Below are 26,212 nucleotides of genomic sequence, written 5' to 3' on the forward strand. Positions count from 1 at the left end.
CGCCACCAAAGATTGGATATATGAAATTAATTTAAGGGCACCCAGCTCGCCCCCACTCTCTCCATCTCGCTCTAGCAGCAAAGTGCATTGTGTATGTGTGTGTGTGTGCGACAATTTGACAAGTGCAACAGAAGCATAGTTTAAAAAAAATATACAAGAAATATTAAAAAAATAAAAAGTTCAAGAAGGACAACAACAAGAATTCATATTTATCTAAAGGATACCAAAAAAAGGAAATTGGCTTTGTTTTTGTTTTGTGTGTGTTTGCTTGTGTGTGCGGCGAAAAAATGTAAAATGCATAATGCAACTTTGCCACTGACGTTTTTTAATTCCATTTTTTTATGTGTGTGTTCTGTTGCAGCTGACATTTCCCCCGCCCCAAAAATAATGCAAATATAACTAAAAAGCCCCGAGCAAAAATCAACAGCTGCTAATCCCGAAATCTTGAGTTCCACAACCTCAAAACAAAACGCATGAAAAAACACTAAAGTGAACACATTACCAACCACAGTGGTAATTAAAAGTTTGTCAAACCCGAAACCAAACCCCCAAAAAATACAAAGAAGAAGAAGCAGAGCCTGTGTCTTGCTGTGAAGTGTGCTACAAAATAATTGAAAAAAAAGAAAGCTCTAAAAAATAGTGATTAAAACCAACCGCTAATCAACTTCTAACGCCAATCGGAGAATCGCTTGCTGGCAGAGCATGGATATCGCCCCAGTTCCATCACCACCACTATCGATATCCGTATCGCTTTCGGCTCCAGGATCAACGGTATTCGCAAACGCTGGCCATTAAAGAAGCGCCAGCCGAATGCCACAAAGATGCCACCGCTGCAACGGGACCAATTGAAGTGAGTACCCCTAGCAGGACACCCTACTATAAAAAAACAAAGGGAGTCCTTGAAGATCCCCCAGATACTAAGAAAAAACTTGAGGGGAAAAAGTTATATTTTAGGATATCATTCGCAGAACATCCCATCATATAAAAGAGGGATCTTTGGAGAACCCTTAGTTTTATTACCTTATTAGTTATATTAAATTAGGAATCTTAAGGTCCAACGTCTTATTGATCTTGGCGAGAAAATAACTTATATTATCCTGCATAAAGATGGGGACCTTAAGATTCCATATCTTTCTAGGCTCTCAACCATTTTTAACGTATTATCTTTCTAGAATTTGTATACTAAAGAATATGCTTTGAGCAGGGACCGTAAATAACAGTTATTTGTGATTTTTATTTTAAAAAGACTACTGTGATATTTGGTTTTAAACGTCAAAAATAACGTTCTTTTTACTCTTGTCCACAAAGTATATGCATTTCAACAAATCTGGAAAGCAAATTAATTGTTATTTGTTCATGTTTATAAAGTGCATAAAAACCAGTTAAATTGTTGATTAAAACTTGTACAAATCTCAGTAGGCCTTTTAAAATAAAAATCACAAATAACTGTTATTTACGGTCCCTGGCTTTGAGTTCTCTAAAATATGGAGTTATAAAATGATAGGTACAATAGCACATATTAGTTTGTTTAATAGAACTATGAAGGGTTCAAAACTTCTATGATCCTTAACATTTTTTTTCAAATATCCAGATATCTTATTAATCTCTGGAAATTATGCTATTCTGTTAAGAGAAGCTCCTTTAATTATCCCAACCAAGGGAATTCAGATGCATAGCCCATAAATACCTAATAACATAAATACCATAACCCAGGCATTTCACCAAATCGCGAAACACTTTAATTACTGACCAATAATCCGAATGATGACATTATAATTGCCGGCGGTTAGCGGTGGGTGGGAATTGGGGGTGGTGGTTCTTCAGCCCCATAGACTGGGCCTAAGTTCAGCAGTTTAAGAGGGCGCGCTTAGTCACCGCGCCTTAAAGTTCACGGAGGGGGTGGCAAGGTGCAGGGGGAGGGGGAGGGGCAGAAGCACATGTCAGAGCCCGGTTCGTTGGCCTGGCCGAGATAACTCGAAAAAAAAACACACAAAGTTCGAGTTCGAGTTCGCCGCTCTCTGTTTATGAATGAAACGCAACGAGGAAGCGCGCGCAAATTCAACAGCAAAGAGAGACGGAAAGAGAGTAGAGAGAAATTTTCAGAGAAATGCGGAACAGAAGAAAAGTTGAAAAAAAAAAACTTAAAATGTGCGCTCTTACTCTCGCTCTCTCTCTCTCTCTCTTGCCCACTCTCTGGCTGTCGAGTTCATCGACCTTTGCTATTGAAATTTTTGGGAACGCACACACAGATACGAAATACGAACACGAATACGAAACGCTGCTTATTTACACATTGATAAACAATCGTTGATGCTGAATGTCGATGACTACGATTTTGATGCCACTAAAAATCTAATTATATCAACGACTTCCCAGATGCCCTTTTTTGTGGTCATTTCTCCATTGATTTCTTTACTTTCTTTTAAGATCCGATATGCGAATGCGGGTATTACAGCTATTTTCTTTAATGTCACCTATTTTATTAAATTTAATAAGTACATAATACAAAGTAATGATAAATCAGATACTATATTTTTTTAACGTAGAATATCTGTTTTTGGTTTAAAAATAGTTTGAATACCTACGAATAAGTATGTAGGTACTTTTCTATAATAAGGGATATTAATGTAGGATAGGTAAAGATACATACTTAAGATTTAATTTGTTTTCATAGGTCCATTTATAAGAAATAGTTTACTATATTTTTTTATTTTCAAAATGATGATTTATAGAACAGTTGATTATAGAGAAGGGCATGCGAAGTGCGGCGCTATCGCCACCACAACTTTATTGGCTGGTTTCTTCTTCCTGATTGCCGATGTATGTATGTGTGTGAGTAGCGGGTGGGTTGGCGAACGCACGATAACAACGCCTGGAACTTGGGGACTCTGCACAGGGCGCGCGAGGGGGGGGGGGGTTGGATCCAGAAAGGAGAGAAGGGCGGAGGGAGGGGGGGTTGGCGGTTAGGGTCTGGGCATTGGCATTGTTTTGTTTTTGCTCCCTGCTTCTTCGCATTACGACTGCCGCTTGTTACCAAGTCCCAAATGGCTCTACATCGGTATACACATACACACAAACGTATGGGTAACAGGGGCGTAGGCGGGCGTTTCTCAAGGGGGCTCCATATTCCAAAGGGGGGTTTGCCAATAGAACAAGGCTTGAGAATAATTAGATTAATTGCCCAGTATATTGGGAATAGTTATGGCTACAATTTCTTACTCTTTTCGGAATAAAAAGAAATTAGATTTCGGTATTTCCTCCCCCAGGAGATCCCCAGCGGACGCCACTGGCGTTCGTATCTGTGTGTGTGTTCGTGCGAGGCCAATGACCAAAAATGTAGTGACAAGGGCGTCAGAGAGATTCCAAAATTTTGTGTATATTTCGCCATTACAGCAAAGAAACAAGGAAGAGCCCGTAAAAAAGGGGCAACGCTTTATTCTGGTTTTGTGTCTGTTTTTCGTTGGTTTTTTTTTTTTTTTGTTTTTTTTCGTTCCGATGTTTTTCTTCTCGTAGGTATTTCTGGCGAAGCAGTAGAACTTACCCTGTCCAGAGACACAAAGCGTTGAAACCTTCAAAATCGGTTTCAATGTCATGTAACCCCCGTTTTACATGGCTCACACGTGCGGGAAAGAGACGGTTAGAGAGGGTGGCAAGATTGGGAGGCAAAGCGAAGCGCACACACACACACGCACGTTGGGTGGCCAATTAAGGGAAAATATAGGGAAATGCCCATGCAGCCAATCCTGCATCCTGAATTCAGAATCCTGCCAGCTGTCAAATGTCGAAAACAACCTTCGTTGGAACATTTTCGAAAGCCCATAACTTGTTTCCTGGCTCTGTGAAGTTGAAATAAAGGAGTTTATGGTAACGGAAATTGCCACTAACCAAAAAAGGAAAAGAAAATATTATTGAAAACTATTCGGTATTCAAGTCTATTAAATTTTTGACTACCATAAATACCTCTAAATACCCCTATGAATCTTCTGAAACTCCCGCTTGATGATGATGACTAATATGATTGTCTTTAAATAATTCTCTTTATAAGGCTCCACAGTAACTATAGAACAATTTGCAAGGGGATCTTGATCTAACTTTTCCTTTTGTAAAACTTTTGTGCGTGGCAACTTATTGTGGTTATCGCTTTTGTTTCATTTCACTTTGTTTCGATTCGATTCGACTCGATTCGTTTGGTTTCCATTTCTTTCGCCTTGCATTTTAATCAATGCCAATGAACTTGAAGTTTATTTAGCGCGTATACAATATTTCCCTTGGCATAAGGTGCATTACCCACCTGAGAACTCCTTACGTAAACACGCTTATCAGTTCCTTTTCATTTCGTTTCGTTCCGCTCTCAACGCCCCGTTCCATTCCGCGTTCCCCAATGGGGATTGCTTGATCCCAATCGAATCTTGGGTTAAGTTGAAAGGAATGAGGAGGAATTTCCCTTATCTCCAGTTTGCCGTTGTACTTTTTCTTCTTGCCATTTGATAGCTGTGACAATATTATGCATAAGGGGGTAAAGAAGTGAGTGGAATAGGGGAGCAAAGTGAAGTCGGTACTACCCATGCGTACATACGTAATGTATAAATCACCCAAGGGTCAGTGCCTCGATAAAGTTCTTATTGTCTCCCTATCGCTAGCACCCCTCTCTCTCGCACTCTCTTCTCCTTTCTCCCTCATTGTCACGCGCTTTTCTATCCCTTAGTCATGATTACTAATTATGTGCCTTTGGATTGATTGCCTTCTTATTCATCAGCTTCCCGCATAGGTTGGAAAAAAAGCTTGGGAATTATAACTTCCCATTCCAGTAATCTTGACCTACGTAAGATTTACATTTTTTGGATATTTCCGTTTCGTTTCCAGCGTTTCATGTTCTAAAACTTCCAAGTTTACAAGTTATACACTCATTTCCAGGAAAGTGAACCATTAACACAAGTTATTTATTGATCATATTAAAATCGGGCGTCATTCGAAAGTTACGAAACGCCTTGAGCGTATGTTCTTTGGAATTCAAAAATTGACTTCCGCGTGGATTGCACTTTCCAAATACCCCGGTGAATCATCTTGTTCGGGGTCACAATTGGAAACCTTTTGTTGGATTGGCATGTTGTGTGTGTGTACTTTAAGCTGGGTTGGCACATTTCCCCGCCTCGTTTCGCCGTTTTCAGCGACTTTTGCAATTTCGGCCGCTTTCTTTGGCCAACAGAAGAAGCAGAAGAAGAAGAAGCGGAATGATCACGTTGCGGTCTTTGGACTGGCGACCCGAAGATCTCACGCTTATGACGATCTGTCAGATAAGTCCTGACTAATGAGTTACGCCGGAGAATGCGTGATATCTGCCGAGATCGAGATTCGTGCAATCCAATCTCTGATTTTTTAGCTTTTGGGCCATTTCACTCGGCCATTTCACTTCCATTTCATTTCTCCAATTTCTCCGCCCGGTTGTTGACTTGTTCGAGTGCGGAATACGAAAAGCCATTACTCAGTTTGCCCTTTCCCAGCGAAGAGGTTTATTGGCTGTTATGTGGTTGTGGTGTTGACTCTTTGAAAAGGTAAATATTTTTTAAAAAATTAAATTAAAATTTGAAAAAAATATTGTTATTATAGGGAAAATGTTATCAATATTATGTTATTAGGGATTTTTACAAATATGTATTAATGTTAAAGAATAATGATATGTCATCATAAAGCAGTTAGTTTAGCAAGTACTATCAAATGATACTTATGTAAGGAAAATACTTAATATAAGGAAAATGGTCTTACTATTATATCATTAGGGGTTTTTACAATGGTCATATTTCATCATAAAGCAGATAGTTTAGCAAGTACTATCCAATGATACTTATAAAACCTGGCCTTTTGAAGGATTTGGAAATGTGCCTCCGACTTTTATCGGAAGTTCGGGTTTCTCTTTTAATTTGTAGACTCTATGTATGTTTTTTTTTTGTTTGTAACTGGCGAATAGCAATAACAATTCGCCCACTCACCAACACCCACAAGCAGGCCCATCTATGTGGGAAAGGAGATGTGTGTGTGTGTGTGTAAATAGCAGAAATAGGTACAATGTTCGTTCAATGACCTTTTACTTTTACACTACTCCCATTACCATTACCATTCCATTCCATTCCGCCCTCTTCTTGTGTGTTTCTGTGCTTTCGCCCCGCCGCTAGCTGTCTCTTTCACTCGACGAGATATGGTTAAATTAGTCGGTTTTTGCGGAATTGCGTAATCCGTTCAATAATGACGTCAATTCCAGCTCAAATGCAAATTGCACTTCGTTCGAATAAAGAGAAAGAGGGAAAATCTTGCCTCTCCCTCCAACGCACAAGTTCAGTGGAGAGTCCAAAAAAGAACGAGGTATACGAAAAAGATTTGGAAAAAAGAGAGATATGAAAAAAAAGAATTGAAAAATGTTAAACGTCAAGTTTAAGTTGAAGTTGCACACACACAGATACTCTCACGCACACACACAGATACACACGGAAAGCGCGCACAACGAACCAAAAGGAAAACAACAACAAAAAGGGCACGTTCAGTGTGAATGACCGCCAACTAACACACATTTGTGAGCGCGCTAAAACAAAAGCAGAAGCAAATGCAAAAGCAAAACGCAAAACGCCAAACGCAAAAAGCAAAAAATCAAAGCCAAAAGCAAAAGACATTACAAACCTCACAGCTGCGCGGACGTCGGCAGAGGAAGCAAAGTAAAAAGTAAAAATACAGCACAGCAGAAAGTTGCAGCATTTGTTGCTGTTTTTGCTGCACACCCCACAAAGGCGTCAATTGCGTGTTCGAATGACTAAAAAATATTAAAGAAAGTTATAAAACCTCAATAAGATTATAATCAAATAACTACTATATTTTTGACCGCAGCTGTATGTCCATGTTTGTTTGTTCGCCTGGACGGGCACTGTGGACTATGTGGAGCTCATTGGGAGCTGCCTGTTATTTCTACATTTGTATTCACTGTACAGTCGGCAAAGTGGAGTGTTGCTGTTTTTGTAGTTGTAGTAGTTGTATTTGCCTTGCAAAAGAATAAATAAACAAGCCGCAAGTAACAACAACAACAGCAACAGCGAATACGAATAAAAATAAAAATGTAAGCAAAGAATAAAAACAACAACGACCGAGAAGAAGAAGAAGAACCGGCAATGTCATTAAACCCTAAACAACAACAACAAGAGCAACAACAACAACGAAAGCTGAAACCAGAAGCGTTATGAAATAAAGAGCGAGAGAGCGAAACCGGCCGGTTGAAAAGAAAAAACCGAAGAAAAAAACCCAAACAACAAAATAATTCTCTCTTACTCTCTCTTTCTCGCTCTCTCGCGATTTCAGGTTGAACGACCGACCTAGCCATTTTGTATCTGTGTGAGCGCGCGTTTGCGCCGGTGTTAGTGTGTGCCGTGGGGATCAAGTGAGTCATTTTTTTTTTGTTTTTTATTACTTTTGATTTGATTTCGTTTGTTTGCCTGCCTGCTTTTGGCTCCGCTTTTAACCTGCGATTGTTGCCCTCTTTGTTGTTGTTGCTGTTGCCTTTCGTTTGGCTACTTCGATTTTCGTGCACTTCCTTGTTGATCGTCGCCTGCTGCACCCACACACTCGCACACACACACTTTCCTTTTGGGCTTTGTGCTTTGCATATTCGTGCGAATGAGATACTCTTTGTGCGCTTATCATAGATAGAAAGCAGTGCGAAAAATATGTTCTAATGGGGTGGACCAAATTCTCTATTTTTTAATTATTATTTTCCACACCTGTCGCTAGGAGTTTTCTTTGAAATCTTTTAGCCTTGTCTTCTACATTATTGTATTTTTGTTCCTCGAATTATCATTTGAAAATAAACAAAATTACTCATACGCCTCGTGGGCTGCATCTCTTTCAACATTGCGTATGAGTGATATTGGAATATTTTTTGAAATGACCCCTTGAGAGAAGGGGACCTACCACCCAGGTCCACCCCAATGTACCATACACATTAACAACAAAGATCCGCGGTTCTTTCTTTCTTTCTTTCAGCCAGCTATCTTGCCGTCTCGCTCCCTCTTTGCACGCATGTTGACCTTGACTGTGACTTTCATAAAATTGGTCGTCGCTGCTTTGTTGTTGTTGCCGCTCTTGAGCTTTGCCATTGTTGTTGTTGCTGTTGGTATTTTCTTTAGTCACTTATGAACTTAATTCGGTTCTTTGAATACGCATGTATATGGAGCATATAGAAGAACTAAAGAGAAAAAAAATAATTCCGTTAGTTCGCTGCTTATGGCCTTATCTTTTCGGCCATTTTCAGCGAATTTCTCACCAAGTATATTTCCTGCCCAAAAACGAAATCCCATGATCGTAACTATATAATTAAAAGACTCTGATTGATGTTTTTGGCAATGAAAAAAGTGGCCAGGTGGATGGGTCATTATTTTATTTAAATGGCATGTAGAAAATATAAATAAGACACAATTCATCCAAAAAAACATATACAAAATCATTTCCATCTTCTGGTTTTTGGGGAAATGATTTTGACTAGATCGATTCTTCCACAAAGACTACATTTTTGCCAGCCTCCAGTAGTGGTAGTTATATATTGGTTCCATTACCCATTATGATTAATTTGTTTTAAAGTCATCGACTATGTGCTGAAAAGATATAAAATGTAAAATATACGAATTAAGTAAATTTGAATGATAGAGGGAATATTTTTTATAAATTTCTTGGTTTTTTTTTAAGCCTTAACTTATGACAAATAAAACTTTATTTTTTACCAATGCCTTTTTCCACTTGCTAATTGCTAGCACACTCACACCACTTCATTCCCACACTATCTCGCAGGCCCACACACACACACACACACATGCAAACACCTAGATTTCGGCAAGCTCGAAAGTCAAAGCCCAAAAACCAAAACCCAAAAAAAAAAGAGATTTCTGCTGCGCGCTTTCTATGCGAAAGTTCACTGAACTTGCCCTCCATACCGAAAGCCAAATAAAACGGAAAAAAGGTGGCAAAGCGAAATGGCTAATAAGATGGAGCTGGCTAGAGCGAGACAGGGCTAGCTACCGAGTGGGTGGTTGGCCAAAAGAGAAGGGGGAGGGGAGGGGGAGGGGTGGCCCAACGCATTTGCTCAGCGGTGCGCATCAATTTCGAGTTCAATGTCAAACCACAAAAACGACAAAGCCGCTGCCGCAGTCGCAGTCGCTACCTCTGCCGGCGTCAAAGACAAAGGCGTAGGCGAAAGGGGTGGTGGAAGAGGAGAGAAATATGGAAAAAAGTATCAAAAATAAGGAACCAGGTTAGTCAGTTCTATTTACATGTTTTAAATGTTTTAAAAAATCTAAAAATAAAGTTATTTCGGTACTACCAAATCTTTGCTTTGCTTTAAACTATTCACATACCTTCAGAAATCTCTTTAAAAACACAAACTAAGGAAACTTCGTTTAGTAGTTTGATGGAAAAGGCTAAGGCAAAAGGCTTATAAAGTTATGAAATTAATTTTGCAATCGATTCTACATAAAAAATAAAAATAGCAACTCAATGTGACTAGAGCAATAATTATAAGTGTGCACTTGTAGCGCTGGGATATTAAATAAATAAATTAAATTAAATTAAAATTTATGGAAATTTGAAAAATAATTAAATTTCAAAAAAGTGAAATTCCGAAAAGCGGTGGGAGCCATTAACTAGTTTGGTTTGCATTTTCCGCGAGTGTGGAACTCCAGTTGGACATGGAACGTATCTTGCAGATTGTGAAATGTGGATTGTGGTGAATTGTGGACTGTGGGCAGAGCTGCCAGCTGCGACGTCGACGTTAACATTGCCCGGAGGGCGTTAAACTTCACGGTCATGGCTTTTTCCTTCTTATTCTCCCTGCTTTCTCTCCCTCTCCATCTCCCTCTCTCTCTCCATCTTTCTCTCCACCGCTCTTGCTCTGCGTGTGATTGATTGTGACGCATTGCTGACCACTACGCACTCTCCTAGATTCTCCCACTCCCACTCCCCCACTCGGCTATCTTCCTCCCTCTCCCCCATTCCGCCATTCTCTCCCCTTCCCTCTTTCACACTCGGCGGAGGAGGCGAATGACCGATAAAAGCTAACCACGCGCCAATCATCCGACTGATAAACCAGGCGACAGCAAAAAGTGAAGAAAATGGCAGGAAGGAGCTGAAAAAGAGAAGGGGTGGAGCGAAGTGGGGGTGGGGGTGTGGGCATGGGAAAGGAGTATTAAAGGCCTAGAAGAATCAGATACCGAAAGTTACCACTGTTGCCTAGTGTCGAAATCGAAAGATTACGCACCCACAACCAAATTGACCGATTATCGATTCTCGATTCTCAATTCAAGCACATAACATTTCCAAAACATTTGGGAATCGTATTGAATGCACAGGAATCCACCAACATTAATTCGTAAATTCATTATATACACTATTTAAATAGAAATTACTTGTATAACATGTGGAAAAACAATATTAATTGAAATGCTTTAGATCCCAGTTTTATAGCCCCCTAAAATTGAATTAAATGTTATCATTACTTTTAAATTAGTAAACTAAAGGTATATTCCCTAAATTTCTAATCAAAAGGAATCTATAAAATAGAAACTGTTAAAAATAATTATGCTCGATGCATTTACGACTCTAATCATCTTATATCAGCTTTTTCAAAGTAAGAAATATCTTTTGGTCATAAAATATATGTGGTGATAAACGGCAATAAACGCGGATAACTCGATAACTGCACTTTAGAACGTGTCGCAAACTGCAGATTGCAATTAACGCCGGCGCTGGGTTCCCTAATAGTTAGTTTGCATTGGCTCGGGACCAGAAAAGAGCGGAGCAAAGCGGTAGTGCCCGGCGATCCGTCGAGCATTCAACCCTAACCTCAGACAATGTTGAACTATGCACCAACACACACACACAGAGTGCATCGGCGGCATCAGCCCTACATTTCGCTTCCCCTAAATAAAAAAAAAAAAATAATAAAAAAAAAACTCGCTGAATAAATGGGAATACAAAAAGCAGCGGCAACAATGGAGGAGCATGGTGCTCTTTAGGGGGTGGGGGTTAGGTGCCAAAGGAAGAGGAAGAAGAGCGGCAGTCGGGAATGCCCTGTTGCCACATTACGTCACGAAGGAGCGACAGAGAGGGGGCGAAACGAGAACGAGAACGAGGAAGGAAAGGCCAACGACCAGCACACATTTCAGGCCGCAAAAAGGAGCGAGAAAGGGGGAGGAGAGGGGAGAGAGAGGGGAGGGGAGGGGAGGGGAGGGGAGGGGGAGCGATATAGGGAGCACGGCGACCCTCGTCAACAGACAAGGGCCGGTCACGAACGGGAGCGAGCGAGACAGACTGCGCGCTCTGGCGAGTTCAACAACCTTCGGCGACCCTGAGAAGAGGTCAGCAACCCCTACGAAGTATTACGTGCCTGTGAGCGAGTGTGTGTGTGCGTGTGCGAGTGTAGGACCCAAAGAGAGAACTCTCTCGCTCTTTGACAAACACACGGAAGGAAAGAAGGGAAGGTGAGCATTAGGGTGGTCCTTGCTACTAATTTAGGCTCCATGATTCAGAACTAAGGTGAGCTTACAAAATGTAAACTAAAATAAATAAAAGATGATATTTATAAAATAGGTAGAAATGTTCTTTTTATAGATATTTTTATAAATATGTATTTAAACTGATATTGTCTAAAGGACCACGCTCAAGTGGCAAGTGGTCCACCCTAGCGAGAAGCAGAAGCAGCGAGAGCGAGAGCGCGAGCGAGAGGGCTATAGGGAAGCACGGAGCGAGTGGGACAGGGACAGCGATGGGGAGCCAACTTCAGCTGCTTCTGCTTCTGGGGGTAGGCAAACTTTGGATGCGTTTGCGTTTGTTTTTTGCCGGTCGTTGCCCGAGAACGTTGGCGTTCCAACTTTGGGGTCGTTGGTGGTCGTTATCCTATATACCGAGAAAAATCTATTTTTATTTGCATGCGCCCGGCTGCCTTTGCCTTTGCCTTTAGTGCTTTGCCTGTGTGCTCTCCGTCTAGTTTTCAGGGAGGGGACTTATTTTATTTCTTTTTTTTTTGTAGCAGGAGGGAGGAATACATCCCACAGGATGAACCTGCCCTCGGCCAACTGTTGTTGCACTTGCCTCGGGGGGATGGGGTTCGATTGGATTGGCTAGCCTGGAAACAGGTTTCGCAATGGGGAAAAACCCAGTCACATTAAAGGTCCTTTGGGTATTACAACCACTTATTGTTATCCAATTAATGGCTTAATCGTCCAACTATTGTAGGTTAGAAATCGATGTAGTTATTCCTGGTAATGGGGACTTTTATAGTTTAGACTTGCGTCACTGTATCTACACCTAAATTAGATTTAAGGATCACTTTTTAAATTTTTCTTGATATATCCAAAGATGTAACTTCCTCATAGAACAATTAATATTTTGGTTATAAAAGATCAAGAGGTTCTACAAGTTTATGATGACCCCCCTTTTCTACTTTTCTAATATTTTTCTAGCTGTCTGCGATCACCAGACTTTGCAATCCATAATGTTTTCGTTTTGCAACCGACTCTGCTTCTTTTTTCTATTTATTTTTCCTTTTCTTCGTTTTCACTGGTGATGCCTGGCCCCTCTGCATTGCGTTACATATTCTTCCGCATTTTTGCAGTTGCAACTTGCAACATGTTCGATATGGTGAACCCATAAAAATCTCTAATAGGCAAATTAAGTCAACATTAAATTGGAAATTATCTCAACATATTAGGACTTTTTTTTTCTATTATTATAAAGTTATATAGTTACATATTATCAGGAGTGCAACATATTAGGACTTTTTTTCTATTTATATATAGGTATATAGTTACATATTATAGTTGAATATATCAGGAGTGCACTGTACTAAGAAATAATGACGGAGGGATAGAATTCCAAGCAATGACCCGAGTTTGTGGCGAGGAGGAGAAAGCAGGTGCTGAGATTGTAAAAGTGGGCGTTGTAACAATAACAATGAGGGACATACCTAGTCTAGGGAAAAGTAAACAGAAGCAAAATTCCAACTATAAAATAACCAAAATATAAAATAAAAAATAATACTAAAATCAGAAATTGAGGGATATTTTTCTGTAAGCTTAAATTAAAGTTGCCATTTTTTTAGTGCATATTTAAATACTAATATTCTTTGGAAAAATATCAGTTTAGGCATACCCTAAATTTAAGAAAATATTTAATATTCAAAGCCATTAAAGGGGCATAAAAATAAAAATAAAAAACAAATCACAACAAATGCATCGAAACGGAAAAGTAGTAAAAAAGAGGAGGCCGCAAATGCATGTGTGTCCATGAAACGTACTTTGTTGACCTTTCGCTGCCGCAGCGCTGCCGCTGCACACACATGTATGTATGTATATCTGCACACACAGACGTATATCGTTTGGGGTTAATGAAACCGATTGACACACAAACAACGCAACAACAAAATGCTCCAAGCGAAGAGAAACGCCTAAGAGAGTTCTCTCTTAGTAGAGAGAGCAAAGCAAACTAAGAGATTTTAAAGAGACTTTAGAATCTCGAAAGAGAGGCATCAAAACAAAGCAAAGGCGCCATCTAGCGCAGAAACTAAACTATTAGCTGGCGCCATCTGTGCAGTGCTCGTCACACACAGAGGGCGCTGTGGGTTGGGGTATTGGCTGCAGGCAAAGTCGAGACAGCAACCAGAGAAATCCTAAATATTATAAATAAAATATTTAAAATTACAAATTAAATAATCAAAAACTTGTCTCTCTCTCTCTCTCGTTGCAGCCACCAACATTTTGTGCTTTTGCAAAGTCAACCTGTCAATGAGAAAATTGACAGCTTTGATATAAACTTTATTAAACCATCGATTATAGATAGACTATATAGATCGAGCATAAAACCCACGGTTCGAACTAAGGACCGTTTGAAGACTAGTAATTCAAAGAGCAGTACTAACGGAAGGTGAGTGTTTTATATATGAAAGCTTTTTGCCCCGATTCAAATCATTTGCCACAAATAAAGTTCAAGTTGAGTGTTTACACAGAGAACATTTTTCAAGAAGACTGACGTTCTCAAATTAAGTATTTGTATTCTCAATTTGAGGAAATACTGATTTTGTGGACAAATTTTGAAAAAAGAAGTCTATTTTTGTTTCTCTCTTATTTGAACCCGTTCTTTGAGAAAAAAATCTCTAAAAATACTCAATTCCAAGGTATTTTATTTAAAAAATTGGTACTGAAAGTGAGTACTTGGTTTTATTTTGAGTAGAAAAATCTCAATTTAAGTGCACCGTTCATGAAAAATTCTCTTTGTGTAGTTTAGCTTTAGGATGCTTGGCTTTCAAGATACAAAAATTAATATTACGACTCACCCGAATTGGTTAAGTGTTTTTGGTCAGCTGGCGAAACTGTATCTTGGGGCCTGGTTCTCAAGATCTTAGTTGCTCTGATCCTCCTGCTCCTCCTGATCCTCCAGCGGATTGTAGAAGTATTCCAGGGAACGCTCCCTGGAAGCCTTGTACGCAGCGATGGTGTGCCTAGAGGGTCTAAACCAGAAAGTATCCTTTAAGGTCAGCTGGGGGATAAAAATAGATTTTATATAAAAATCAACCATAAGATAAAACTCAACCCACCGCATCGAAGGCCGGCACATGGAAGCTGTTAAAACCGGCGAGCGCCTTGTAGACGCGATAGGCATGAACCAGGCCCAAGAATCCCTGGACGAAGAGGATCATCATCTCAAACGAGTAGACCAGCTGCATCACCTGGTTGAGATAGACGAGCATGCGCCAGGTGTTGAAGGTGTCGGCTATGGTCAGCACCTGGTCGCTGTAGGCCACCCAGGTGTCGGCCACGTAGAGGCAGAAGCCCGCCTTCAGGCGCAGCACGTAGGGCAGCAGGGTGAAGGCGTAGATGTTCAGGCTGACGGGCATCTCGAGGTCCGGACCCTCGAATTGGGGCATACGCAGCTGCAGCAGGTTGGGGTGCTCCATGTTCCTCATTCCGATGAGCGGTATAATCGCTACGATCAGGGAGCGAATCAGAACGCGTATGAGGTTGCCCGTCAAGGTCAGCTGAAGGCGACGGCGCTTGAGGAAGCAGAATATAGCCGTCTGCTCCCAGTAATCGGGGAAATCGATGCGTGGCCCCAGCTCCATCATGCTGGGCATCAGGACGAGGCACAAGTAAAGGAGCAGCATATTCTTGCTGGCGGACAACGTGTCAGTCACCGCCACCTGGCGGAAGAACTGCGTCATGGAGGGCAGGGCAGTGTGGTTCAAGCGACGAATCCGGCTCGAAGGACCAGTACCACGCCTCTTCTTCACATTTGCGGTGCTCGGGCTGCGCAGGCGACGCTCGGAGCTGGAGCGACGGGGCAGCTGATCCGGCGACTGCTCCACCCTGCCCAGCCATTCCTCCTGCTCCAGCGCACGCCTGGCCACATCGCCGGCGGCTCCTCCGAAGTCCTCGTTGTCCACATTTGTAACGCCCTGGCAAGCTGCATCCACGCGCACCGACATGATTGTGTCCTCCTTGAGCACCGAAACCGTAGGAAGAAGTAAGCTAGAAAAAAATCTCCTGGCGTATCTGTGCCAACAACCTTCGTTTCACACGGGGAAATTGCAATTCAATGCACCGGGCCGAAAATTCTGGTGAAATTTGGTCTGGTTTTTAGCTGAAAATTAAGAGTCTTACTTTAGAAATGCAGTTTTTGGAGATTCTTTAAAATTTATTTACTTTGATTGCATTCGAAAAATTTTAAGAAGAGAAAAATTACCGGCTTGCCGAGAATTAAAATGACAGCTAAGGTATTGCCACCAAGTCTGTGAAAATTATTTGCACTTTTTTGAGCAACCCTGATTTACTTTTTCTCAATTGTCAAATGGGCTATTTGCTAAAAGATTTAAGTGGAAAATAGTTTTAAATTCTTAAAATTAATTTAAATAATTGTTTTAAAGGTTAAATAAACCTGTTCTGTTTAATATTTATATTTAAGTTTTTAGTTTTTTCAGGGTTGCCATCAAGTCAGCAACCCTAAATCACATTTTCTTTGCGAACGCGATTTTCTGTGTAGCCTCATAAATATGCAATGCCAGGAGGCGAGACGCCGAGGGGGTGTTGCAATGGGTGCAGTGGGTGCAGTGGGTGGTGCCTCTGCTCCCTGTCGCCGCCCCTTGAAGCACACTCCAAAGTCCGTGACTTCGCTGGGGTGGCGACGTCACTTCACATCGTTCTGCTCCCCTTCCCCTTCTCGCTTCCTGTTCCCACTGAACTTTTATGTAAGGCCACCCCAAACCCGGCGGAACCGCCCACTGCACCACCCACCAGGGGCTGCTGTCCTTCAGTCTGCGAGTGCAACGAACGCTGGCCTTTAACCTACATACACCTACATACATACGTACGTATGTAGGAACACACACATACCTGATGGTTTTCCGCTCTGCGATTCGAATTATTTTCCTTATTTGGTTCACTTTTTAACTTTTTCAACTTTTTCGATTTTTGATTTTATTTTCCCCGAGGAGAGATGTCTAAACGCCTTTGGTTTTCGATCCCAAATGAAGTAGAGACTCAAAAGTCATGACTAAGAAAGTTTTTTTAGCCTGACCCTAATTTGGTAGTTAAAAAATACTTAAAAATAGCCTACTTAATTTAGTACTGGACTACGTCTTGATTTGGTAACATCAGATAGGGTAACAACTGTGGTTTTTGAATATTCAACCGATGAATTGTTATTTCTATGTGATATTTCATAGAGTCACAAGGTTACAAATTTAAAACTAAAATTAAAATTAAAAGACTGCAATAAAAATCTATAATTCATGAAAGATATTTTGAAATCTATTAACAGGGAGGGATAATGGTATTTAACTAAGGGTGGTTCGCTCAAAATATCACTTAAAGTCGAATAAATTATTTTTTGAAGGATTATTCGAAAATATTGGTAAAGTAATATTGCCATTTCGAGGTATATTTTCAGCCGAGAGAGAATCATTATTTATTGAGTGATCATTTCTTGGTGCATTACTTAATATTAATTAATGCGTAATAAAAAAATTATAATAAATATGAAAATATTGCCATTGTTAATTTGTTGCTTCAAATTGTTTTATAACAGACAGTCGTTCTTGAGCACTAATGCTTAAAATATATCATTTAATATTTATTATGTTTGGTGTCTCAAGTTACTTGGACTTGGGAAAGTTCCAGTTGGGGAATTTCGACTATGTATATGCCCATTAATACATCTGCATGCGCCTATTACGCCATCGAAAACAACAACAGCAAAAGCAACAGAAACAGAAAGAAAAACAAAAACAAATGCAACGACGGCGGCGACTGAAATATCTTCATGTTCATCGTCGCGTCGCCGTCGCCATATTGAAAAGGGGGTTGGGGGGATAGTGTGGGGTGGTTGGGCGGAAAGGGGGTGGTGTAGTTGGGTGGGCGCCATCGGCTTGCGTTTGCCTTTGCCTTAGCTTCTATTTACATTTCGAAGCTCCGCCAGCTGCAGCGCTGCCGGCGTCGCAGTCGCCGACGAAAGCGAAAGGCCATTGTCCGGAATTTTGTTGACCTACTAAGGCAGCGGCAGAATGTAAAGTACGAGGCACAGCTACACTGTCATTGCCGTTTGCCGAAGTTGCCTCTCCGCTGCTCTCTCTCTGCTCTCGACTGCGAGCGCCAAAAGCTGGAGAGCGGCCAAAAGCTCGCTCTCCTGGTTCTGCATGCTCAAAGTTTCACTGTATTTCGGGCAGCCCCAAAGTACAGTGGTCTCTGCATACAGTGGTTTTTAATCATTTATATTTTTTTAATATTAATTTATTTCAATTTTATACGCGGAGAAAAAAAAGACCAAAAATAGTCATCCATCGGGTATTTTTTCATATCAATATTGGTCTGTTCTCTGTTCATATCAAAATGATATTTCCGAACAAATGATTTTGTACCATATTGATATGAAATCGTACCATTTTGTTATGTTAAAATTGATATGAAGTGAATATATGAATATATTGTGTAGAATGATGTAGATTTGGCTAGTTTCTAAAAGAGTATGAGAACTGTACAATTTTGTAGGATAGGCTCAAGCTCAAATCCACTTAATATTTCTTTTGTCCCTATAAATAGGCAACATTCAGTTTATTCTAGAAACGTAGCCTACATCTCGGGGACAAATGTTAGGGTTCGACTTCAACATTCTTTTCCTTATAAAAGGAATTTTTTCGTTTATATTTTCAAATAAATATTAGGTTATTTAGTTTTTCACAATTTGAAACTAATAATTTTTCTCGTTCAACGTAAGCAGTGCGCACTGTGCATGAAAACTATAAAAAAGCGAACCAAAACGAACTAGTGCCTTGCATTTTCGTTATCGAAATAGTTGGAAAAGGGGGGAAAATCAGAAGGGGAGCTAAAAGGGGGGGATAAAAAGAGATGGAAAACGAGCTGACTGCGCAACTTTTTTTTTTTTACCTAAAGTCATTCACCTTTTGTTCGCTCTCTCAAACGTTCTGCTCCGAGTATCTCTTCTATTTATGCTTATTTGCCACTCAAGCTCAGCTTAAAAGTCATCTCTCGATTCTCTATTTTCCACTGCGCCGCTGACTTAACGCCTACATCAAAAAAAAAATTGGTGAAAAAGAGAAAGGGGAGGGGGTGTGGGTTAATAGAGAGAGAGGGTTGAAACAACAATAGAAAACGAAGCGCTAAACTTTTTTTTTTGATTTTTTGATGGGCAATAAAATGTATTGACTCGCGTGTGTGTGTGTGTGTGTCTGAGTGATGAGCATGAGTAAGTGTTTTTTTTTGTTTTTACTTTCTCTTGGCAAATAGAAAATGAATTACATGCAAGGTAATTAGAAGAGCTGCCAGCTGCTAACTGTATTTATGCGAATGTAAATAAATAAAAACTATTGGTTAGTGGTTTTGTTCAAAAGTTACATTTTGATGGGGGCCTTCGACCTTTTCAAGGGTTTCTACAGGCTACAAAAATAGCACTTGACGTAGAAAAAGGTTTCCCTTTTATATTTAATTTTTATACCCTTGCAGAGGGTATTATGATTTCAGTCAGAAGTTTGCAACGCAGTGAAGGAGACGTTTCCGACCACATAAAGTATATATATTCTTGATCAGCATCACAAGACGAGTCGATCTAGCCATGTCCGTCTGTCCGTCTGTCCGTCTGTCCGTCTGTCCGTCTGTCCGTCCGTCTGTCCGTCTGTCCGTCTGTCCGTCTGTCCGTCTGTCCGTCTGTCTGTTTCTACGCAAACTAGTCTCTCAGTTTTTGAGCTATCGGGATGAAACTTTCCCAAAAGTCTTCTTTCTATTGCAGGTAGTATATATGTCGGAGCCGACCGGATCGGACAACTATATCTTATAGCTCCCATAGGAACAATCGGAAAAAAAAAACTTTAAAAAATTCTAGCTTTGGTGTTTTTTGAAATATCACCTTCTACTTTTGGGGATGTTATTTTTTAAATATATTTGAATTTCGAATTAATTATTTAAAAAATCGGACTACTATATCATATAGCTGCCATAGGAACGATCGGAAAATTAATGGAAAAGTAATAGGAAATAAATTCTAGCTTCTTTGGTTTTTATTGTATTATCTTCTACTCTAGGATATGACTCTTTTTAAATATTTCCGAATTTCAATTTTAATTTAATCAAAATCGGACGACTATATCATATAGCTGCCATAGGAACGATCGGAAAATTAATGAGAAATATTAGAAAATTGAACATTTTTGCGATTTGTTAATTAATAGGAATGATCTGCAAGGGTATATAAGCTTCGGCTGGCCGAAGCTAGCTTCCTTTCTTGTTTTAATTTTTATTAAGCATTCAATTATTTTCTGCAGCTTAAATATATATATCACACACAATAGGGGTTCTCTTGTATAAATATTTAATTTAAAACATAGTGTACAATTTTGTTGTATTATTTATTATAATTTATTTAATTGTTTAGTTGACATTACAAATTAAATAAAACATTGTGACATTTTTCAAAAGCACAATTTTGACTGCACTTCCATTCTGTTTAGGTGTGCACCTATTCATATTCATTGTGCATTCAAAGCGGTTCACTTTTGCATATTCATAGTTGCGTGTGAATGATTCATGAGTTGCATTTGGGCAAACAAACGGCTTCTCTCTCTTCCGCTCTCTCTCTATGATATGTGCTGCCCTCTCTTTCTATCCCTGCTGGCTATGCTCTGTTGCACAGAAAGTTCAATTTACAGCCCGAACAGCCCCCCCCCCTCCCCATCCTCCCCCCTCCGCCCCTCTTGAGGTAACTTTGGCGAGCTTTAACCCAGTTTAAGGTCATTTCGAGTCAAAGACAAACATCGGCGAACGTGTTGAAAGAGCGCGAGAATCCGAGGGGGTGTAGGTTGGGGTTGGGGTTCATTGCAGTTTTTTTTTTTTTTTTTGGGTGCGGAGGAGTGGGGGTAATTGTGGGTGTTTTCTAGGGGCTTCGTGGGGCTGGTCATCGTTTGGCATTTGTCAAGGACTTTTCGAATAACACAATTGCACGGAATCGAATAAGCAAACTGAAAGATGGTCTTCTATTTACCCGGGAAATTTAAATTTCCGCTGCGGTTTTGCCATCTATTTGGTCAACTTCACGAGGGAGAATTTCTTCTATAATTATGTTTCCTGTTTCTTATAAAAAACTACAAGGTTAAAAACTGTTGCATTTAGACCTTAAAAACATTTAATTTCATTTTGTTCTTTACTCTATCTCAAATTAGAAACATGTATTAATCCAGCTGGTAATATTTATAGATCAATCGCTCTAAAAATGAGCAATATTCCATTGTATATGTACTTTTTTGTCGAAAAATAAGGTCACCACAGTCTTGACATTGCGAAAACAGCGCTCTGATGACGAAGACATCGGGTCAAATGAAACCCCAACCAATATACCACTTCTCATACTACTCTTCTTATCAGTCGACATTGTCAACGAATTTTATTCGGGTTTTTTATATTTTTCTTTTTCTTTCGTGACAACGTCGGCAGCGACGCCGACGTCGGTGATAATGAAATTGAAAATTTCATTGCTAATTGCGTTTAATATTTATAATTGACCTAAATAAATTTTTTGCGATTGGCATTGCCAAAAAAAAAAGTAGTAAATAAATAACAAAAGAAGAAAGCAGCGGGACATGCAAAGCGCGGGGAAAAAGAGAAAGGGGCGAGAGGGGAAAACAGAGAGAGCGGTTGAGTCTAGACTAGCAGGGACCTCCAAAGGCAATTTATCCCTTGTGAAAAAGGGAGTTGCCCACCAAAATTCTAGGACACTGCAATTAAAATGCAATTATAAAAATCCTTATAGATAGTTTGGATATAACTTGGGTTTTGGTTGAGTTTTAGTTTGTATAATGACCCTAGTCCCTTATAAAAATATTTAAAAGATATGATCACTTGGAATTATCTCAATATATCTTGTTCGAAATCACAAAACTGAATTGAAACGAAGCTTGGTTAATTGTTTGATATATTTTTTTTTTCAATTTCAAATATGATATTGTTATATGATACTTTTAAAAAATGTTATAAAATCAAGGTAAAATATTAGTTAATTAGTTGGTGATCTTCTTCGCTTCTCTCTGTTTATATTTGCCGCTCCTTTTGTTGTTGCACTCTCTTTTTTCTTCCTCTTCCTCTTCTTCACAAGTGCAAACTGCAAAAAGGCAACAAGAAGAAAAACAACAAAGACGGGCAGCGCACAGTGGTCGCTGCCATAGGCCAAAAATCAAAAAATTGATTTTGAGATATTCCAGCGAAAACCGGTTCTACGATCAGCTAATTGTACAAGCTTTATAATACAAAAGTTTTTTTTTTGAATTTCTAACGGGACTTTCCAACACTGGGATGCAAAGTGCGAGAACGTGCTTACTTATTTTCAATTTGTCAACAGTGCAGTGCCACGAAGTGATTTTAAAAAATTCTAAAAAATTATAAAGCACGGTTTAACCCCATTCAAATATAATGGACATTGTTCATAACAGTATATACTTTGTTTATACAGATACATGAATTAATAACTTGTGCTGTGTTTTGCGTAAATACGTGGTAAAGTGTGCGTCCTATTTAGTTCGTAAATGTTATGCGTTCCAATGTTTTAGGTAAAGTTTTAAGTGGTTTTCCCCAGTTTTCCTACAATGATGTTTATATCCTGTTTTTTATTAATATTTAAAGATTATAAAAATGTTTTGTCCAGCTGCAGAAAGGTGCCGCTGCACTTGTGGCATTAAAAAATGCAACCTAACCTCATTTATTTTAGAACCTTTTTTTAGGAGGAAGATCTTTTTTGTTATGTGTGTGCTGTTGTTGTAGCTTGTTTTTCCTGTTTCTTTTGTAGCTTTTTGGTTGGTTTTTGATTGGAAAGCTTTTTAAAGGAGCCGCTGAATCAAAAATTAAGGATATTTAATAATTCGACTGCAAATATAGATTTATTTAACATATTGCTTTTAAGTTCTGATCCTTTTATTAATGGACAAAAAAACTTAGTTATAACCAAAAGTCAACTCATTTAGAGTCAACTATTTCGCTACTCGATCAAAAAATTTTAAAATGATATTAAATCTTATTATTGTTTGTTTTGTTTTTTTATAATTTTTTTTGGTGCTGGTGGAGTTCAGTAATCACTCCCACATTTTTATATTGCAGTTCTAAGTTTGTAAATATCGTACGGTAAACAAACCAACTTGTTATTATTACAAAAATTTAATTTTTGATTTCCCTCTCATATAAATGAGAAAATCGTTCCTATGGAAGATATAGGATATAGTGGTACGATCTGGCCAATTTTTGTAACATAAATTTATAATATTTATCTAGATTTTTGGTAAAAGTTTCATGGCGATAGCACATCTAGAAGTATTTATGGCCGCGGCTCCATACAAGCCCGACCACTGTGCAGCGGCAGAAATCGAATAAACTGCAAAAAAGTGTTCTAAATATATATGAGAAGTACACTCGAACACACACACACACTTGAAGAATGACTCAAATGATTCACACATACGTATACGTAACATGAGAGCTCTATCTCCCTCTCCCTCGCCCGCTTCTTCCGCTAGGCATTTACAGTTCTTCTGCCGCTGCATCGCTCCATCTCGCTCGTTGAAATATTTAAAATGCAAACTTTTCTCTTGCCCCAAAAGAACAAAAACAAAAAAAAAACAAACACACACACGCGCAAAAAGCAAAAAAAAACAGAACCAAATCAAAAACGAAACAAAAAATAGCAACAACAAACGCGGAGCCAAAGAAGAAGAAGCAGCACACACAAAAAGTAGGTGAAAGGTCTTCAACCTTTTTGCATGAAAACAAAAATGCTGAATGTGGCGGAAGGGGGGTTGGTGGGCGCAGGGGGCGGTGGGCGTTACAGTTCTATCTGAAATACAAAACAAAAAAAAAAAAAGAATTGCCAGCAAGGCAATAAAATGTAAAACAAAAGTGAAAGAAAGCAAGGGGTGCACTGTCAGAAAATGCTATTAAATCCTAAATTAAATTCCGTTTTAATCGATCGTCAAATATATTAATTTTTGAATACATTATTTAGATAATATATATTATGTAACTTATATTTTTAAATTAGAATATCAAAAATGATAGCATACCAATTGCTTTCGTAAAATCGGAAGTTATGTTATTAGGAAATGTTACCTAAGCATGGGATTTTTAGTGATCTTTGAAGGTACACAAATTGTGTTCATAACATCATTCTAATACTATTCCCAAATCTTATTTTGGTAGAAACTTTGAATATTTTTTGTATAAAATAAATATGGATTATAAGTGAAATATAGACATGTATCTTTACGATCCTAACGAAGATTTCAAAAAATCTGAGGACAGTTTTCCATCTATGCTTTTTTTTCGCTAAGGAAGGACAAGGGGTGTTGGGTGGCTGGGTGTTTTGGGTGCTTGGCAAGTGACCGACAGACCGAGCCACTGCATTTAACTATTTTTAGCCCTCCCAGTCGAGCAGTCACACACACATTGGCCCGTTGGCAAACACACACACGCACAGGGCATAGAGGACTTGGACCTATCCCAATGGCCCAGCTCCGTGGGGCAGGTTCAGTGCGGTTCAGCCGAGTTCAGCTCATTCAGCCCCCTCATTTTCCCCCCTCCTTTTATTCTCATTCCGCACCGTTTTGGTTCACTTGAGGTTGAAAATCGCACAGATGTATTTTATTCGCTTTTTGCAACGAGCGAGCTTTTCCGAGAGAGCGAGAGAGAGAGAGAGAGAGAGAGAGAGAGCGAGTTCTCTTCTGGCTAATGGCGAACTAGTGCTAGTGCTAAACTTTGTCCCTCACCGCGACCCTCAAAAGCTTCTTCTTTTGGCGAACAGACAGACAGAGACATTGATTTCGAGGATGGGGTTCGCCAGGGGGAGGGGGTGAATTTAGGGGGGCAGCTTTTCCTGGATCGCACAAAAGGAGCGGGAAAGCTGCTGCCAAGGCTGCGAGTTTTTGGCCAAATTTTTTTGGCAGGACATCTGTAAGCCAGAAGCCATGTAAATGACTTCCAATTATCCCCGATTTTTTTATGGCTTTTTCGAACAGCAGAAAAAAATTGAATATTTTTTCATAATGAAATCATAAATTTTGATTTATTTTTAATAATAATGATAATTAGCTCAGTGAACGCAAAAGATCTTTTGAGTAGATCTTTTCTTACCTTTTAATATAAATAAACAAATATATCATGCATTATTTAGTATTATATTTTTCATAAAAATCACCTTAATTTAAATGAAATAACCAGAATGCCAGAAAACTGATTGAAAACTCTTGCGGGGCCTTCCACTTATCTCCTCTCACATTCCACCAACTTCATTATGTAATTAATCTCTATCTCTTTGTTGCAGCCATTTTAATTTGAGTGAAACGCCAGACTTGGTCGCCTCCTCTTCGCTGTTGTCGTCAGCATTTGTTGCATCCTCCGCCGCCTTGGTAAATGTGGTAAGTGTCAGGATTGTTTTTAGCCACAATCAGCAGAAATCCTCTTCATTCTCGCTCCTTCCGGCCATTTCAATTATCCCGTAGCCGAGGACTTTGCGGTGGCTTTAAATATTCATTATTCCGAAATGAAGAATACCGCTTTTTAGGTTAAATGTCTTGGAATCAATCAGAGGATTAACAGTTAAGGTTATAAATAGATCAATTTAGCTGCCTGGCGGACTCAATTACTAGGTATTTCTGTCAGTTTTTGAGTGAATAAGCGTTTGGTAACAGCAAATCGATGAACTAAATCATAGACATATGCTACAAGGCAGTAATTGGAGCGAAGGACATGGGCTTGTTGTTAGACAAATTACAAAGTAATTGAGAGCTCAATAGATATGTTATCCTTGGGCCTTTTAATGTTAAATATAATTGGAAATGCAATTTAAATTTAAATTGGTCTTTAGACCATTTTGAAAAACAAAAAAAAAATAAAAAAAATCTTCATTGCGTATACGTAATTTTTTTTCTTCAAAAATATACATATTACGTATACGTAGTTTTCATAGGTATTTTATTACACGATCAATGCTTTATATTTTAAGGACTGAATGCTCAAAATAGTAAGATATAAAAAAACTCTTGGAATACAGAAAAACACATCATTTTAGGGATATACCTTCAAGTACAGTCTACACCTGTTCGCAAGTCCTGTTATCGCGCTAATCCCCGTCACCGATTGCCCAGCTGGTTATCGATAAAGTGCAAGAGCAGCAAAAACGAGAAAAATCCACAGGCGAAATAGAAGCAAAGCGAACTAAAGCAAAACAGCAAAAACAAATAACAAAAAAAAGCGAAAAAAAGGAAAACAGCAAATGTGCACGGCTGTCGTTGTCGTTGTGTGTGTGTGAGAGTACGAGCATGTGTGCGTGTGTGTGTGAGTGTAGAAACTGTGCCAATGCCCTGACAACGGCACAAGGTGATGATGCAAACTGCAGCCGGCTGCAGTCGCAGTCGCCGCCAGCGTCGCAGTCGGCGGCGCAGTCAGTGAGGCAGTGACGCCAATTGCCATGATGAAAGAGCCAAAGAGCCAGTGGCACAGTAGGAGCGACTACTGGTGGCTCGGCGGCTCCCAGGGGGTGGTGGTGGTGGAAACGGAGGAATCGGTGGAAACGGCGGTGCAGTGGAATAGTTGGCGATGCGTTGGTGAACATGCAATGACGCGAATGACACAAACACCGACACAGCCGCGGTCGCACC

General features: G+C 39.5%; 2 protein-coding genes across 3 annotated transcripts; one reads left to right on the forward strand and one right to left on the reverse strand.

The window, feature by feature from the left end:
- Window positions 1-502: 502 nt before the first annotated feature.
- LOC138913755 (uncharacterized) lies at window positions 503-25,093 on the forward strand. The gene is made up of 4 exons (XM_070218160.1): window positions 503-850; window positions 13,768-13,944; window positions 24,877-24,970; window positions 25,055-25,093. The coding sequence occupies exons 1-4, from the start codon at window positions 822-824 to the stop codon at window positions 25,076-25,078; spliced, it is 324 nt and encodes a 107-aa protein (XP_070074261.1). The 5' UTR covers window positions 503-821; the 3' UTR covers window positions 25,079-25,093.
- Window positions 8,397-16,564, reverse strand: LOC108056779 (uncharacterized). 2 transcript variants are annotated; one of them, XM_070218159.1, is made up of 4 exons: window positions 16,407-16,564; window positions 14,615-15,657; window positions 14,354-14,556; window positions 8,397-8,627 (listed from the first exon to the last, which is right to left on the reverse strand). In XM_070218159.1, the coding sequence occupies exons 2-3, from the start codon at window positions 15,500-15,502 to the stop codon at window positions 14,419-14,421; spliced, it is 1,026 nt and encodes a 341-aa protein (XP_070074260.1). In that variant the 5' UTR covers window positions 15,503-15,657; window positions 16,407-16,564; the 3' UTR covers window positions 8,397-8,627; window positions 14,354-14,418. The 2 variants fall into 2 exon arrangements, with proteins under 2 accessions (XP_070074260.1, XP_016996245.2); XM_017140756.3 differs by having other exon boundaries at window positions 14,615-15,646; window positions 16,407-16,555.
- Window positions 25,094-26,212: the final 1,119 nt, after the last annotated feature.

This window comes from Drosophila takahashii, chromosome X, assembly GCF_030179915.1.
Source record: "Drosophila takahashii strain IR98-3 E-12201 chromosome X, DtakHiC1v2, whole genome shotgun sequence".
Taxonomy (NCBI): Eukaryota; Metazoa; Arthropoda; class Insecta; order Diptera; family Drosophilidae; genus Drosophila; species Drosophila takahashii.

Bases quoted from the DNA above. Each gene is read 5' to 3' on its own strand.
- LOC108056779 (XM_070218159.1), bottom strand. From the start codon at position 15,502: ATGTCGGTGCGCGTGGATGCAGCTTGCCAGGGCGTTACAAATGTGGAC. The intron at 14,557-14,614 runs GTGGGTTGAGTT...TTTATCCCCCAG, and splicing joins ATGTGCCGGCCTTCGATGCG to CTGACCTTAAAGGATACTTT.
- LOC138913755 (XM_070218160.1), top strand. From the start codon at position 822: ATGCCACCGCTGCAACGGGACCAATTGAA. The intron at 851-13,767 runs GTGAGTACCCCT...CTCTCGTTGCAG, and splicing joins CTGCAACGGGACCAATTGAA to CCACCAACATTTTGTGCTTT. The intron at 24,971-25,054 runs GTAAGTGTCAGG...ATTATCCCGTAG, and splicing joins CCGCCGCCTTGGTAAATGTG to CCGAGGACTTTGCGGTGGCT.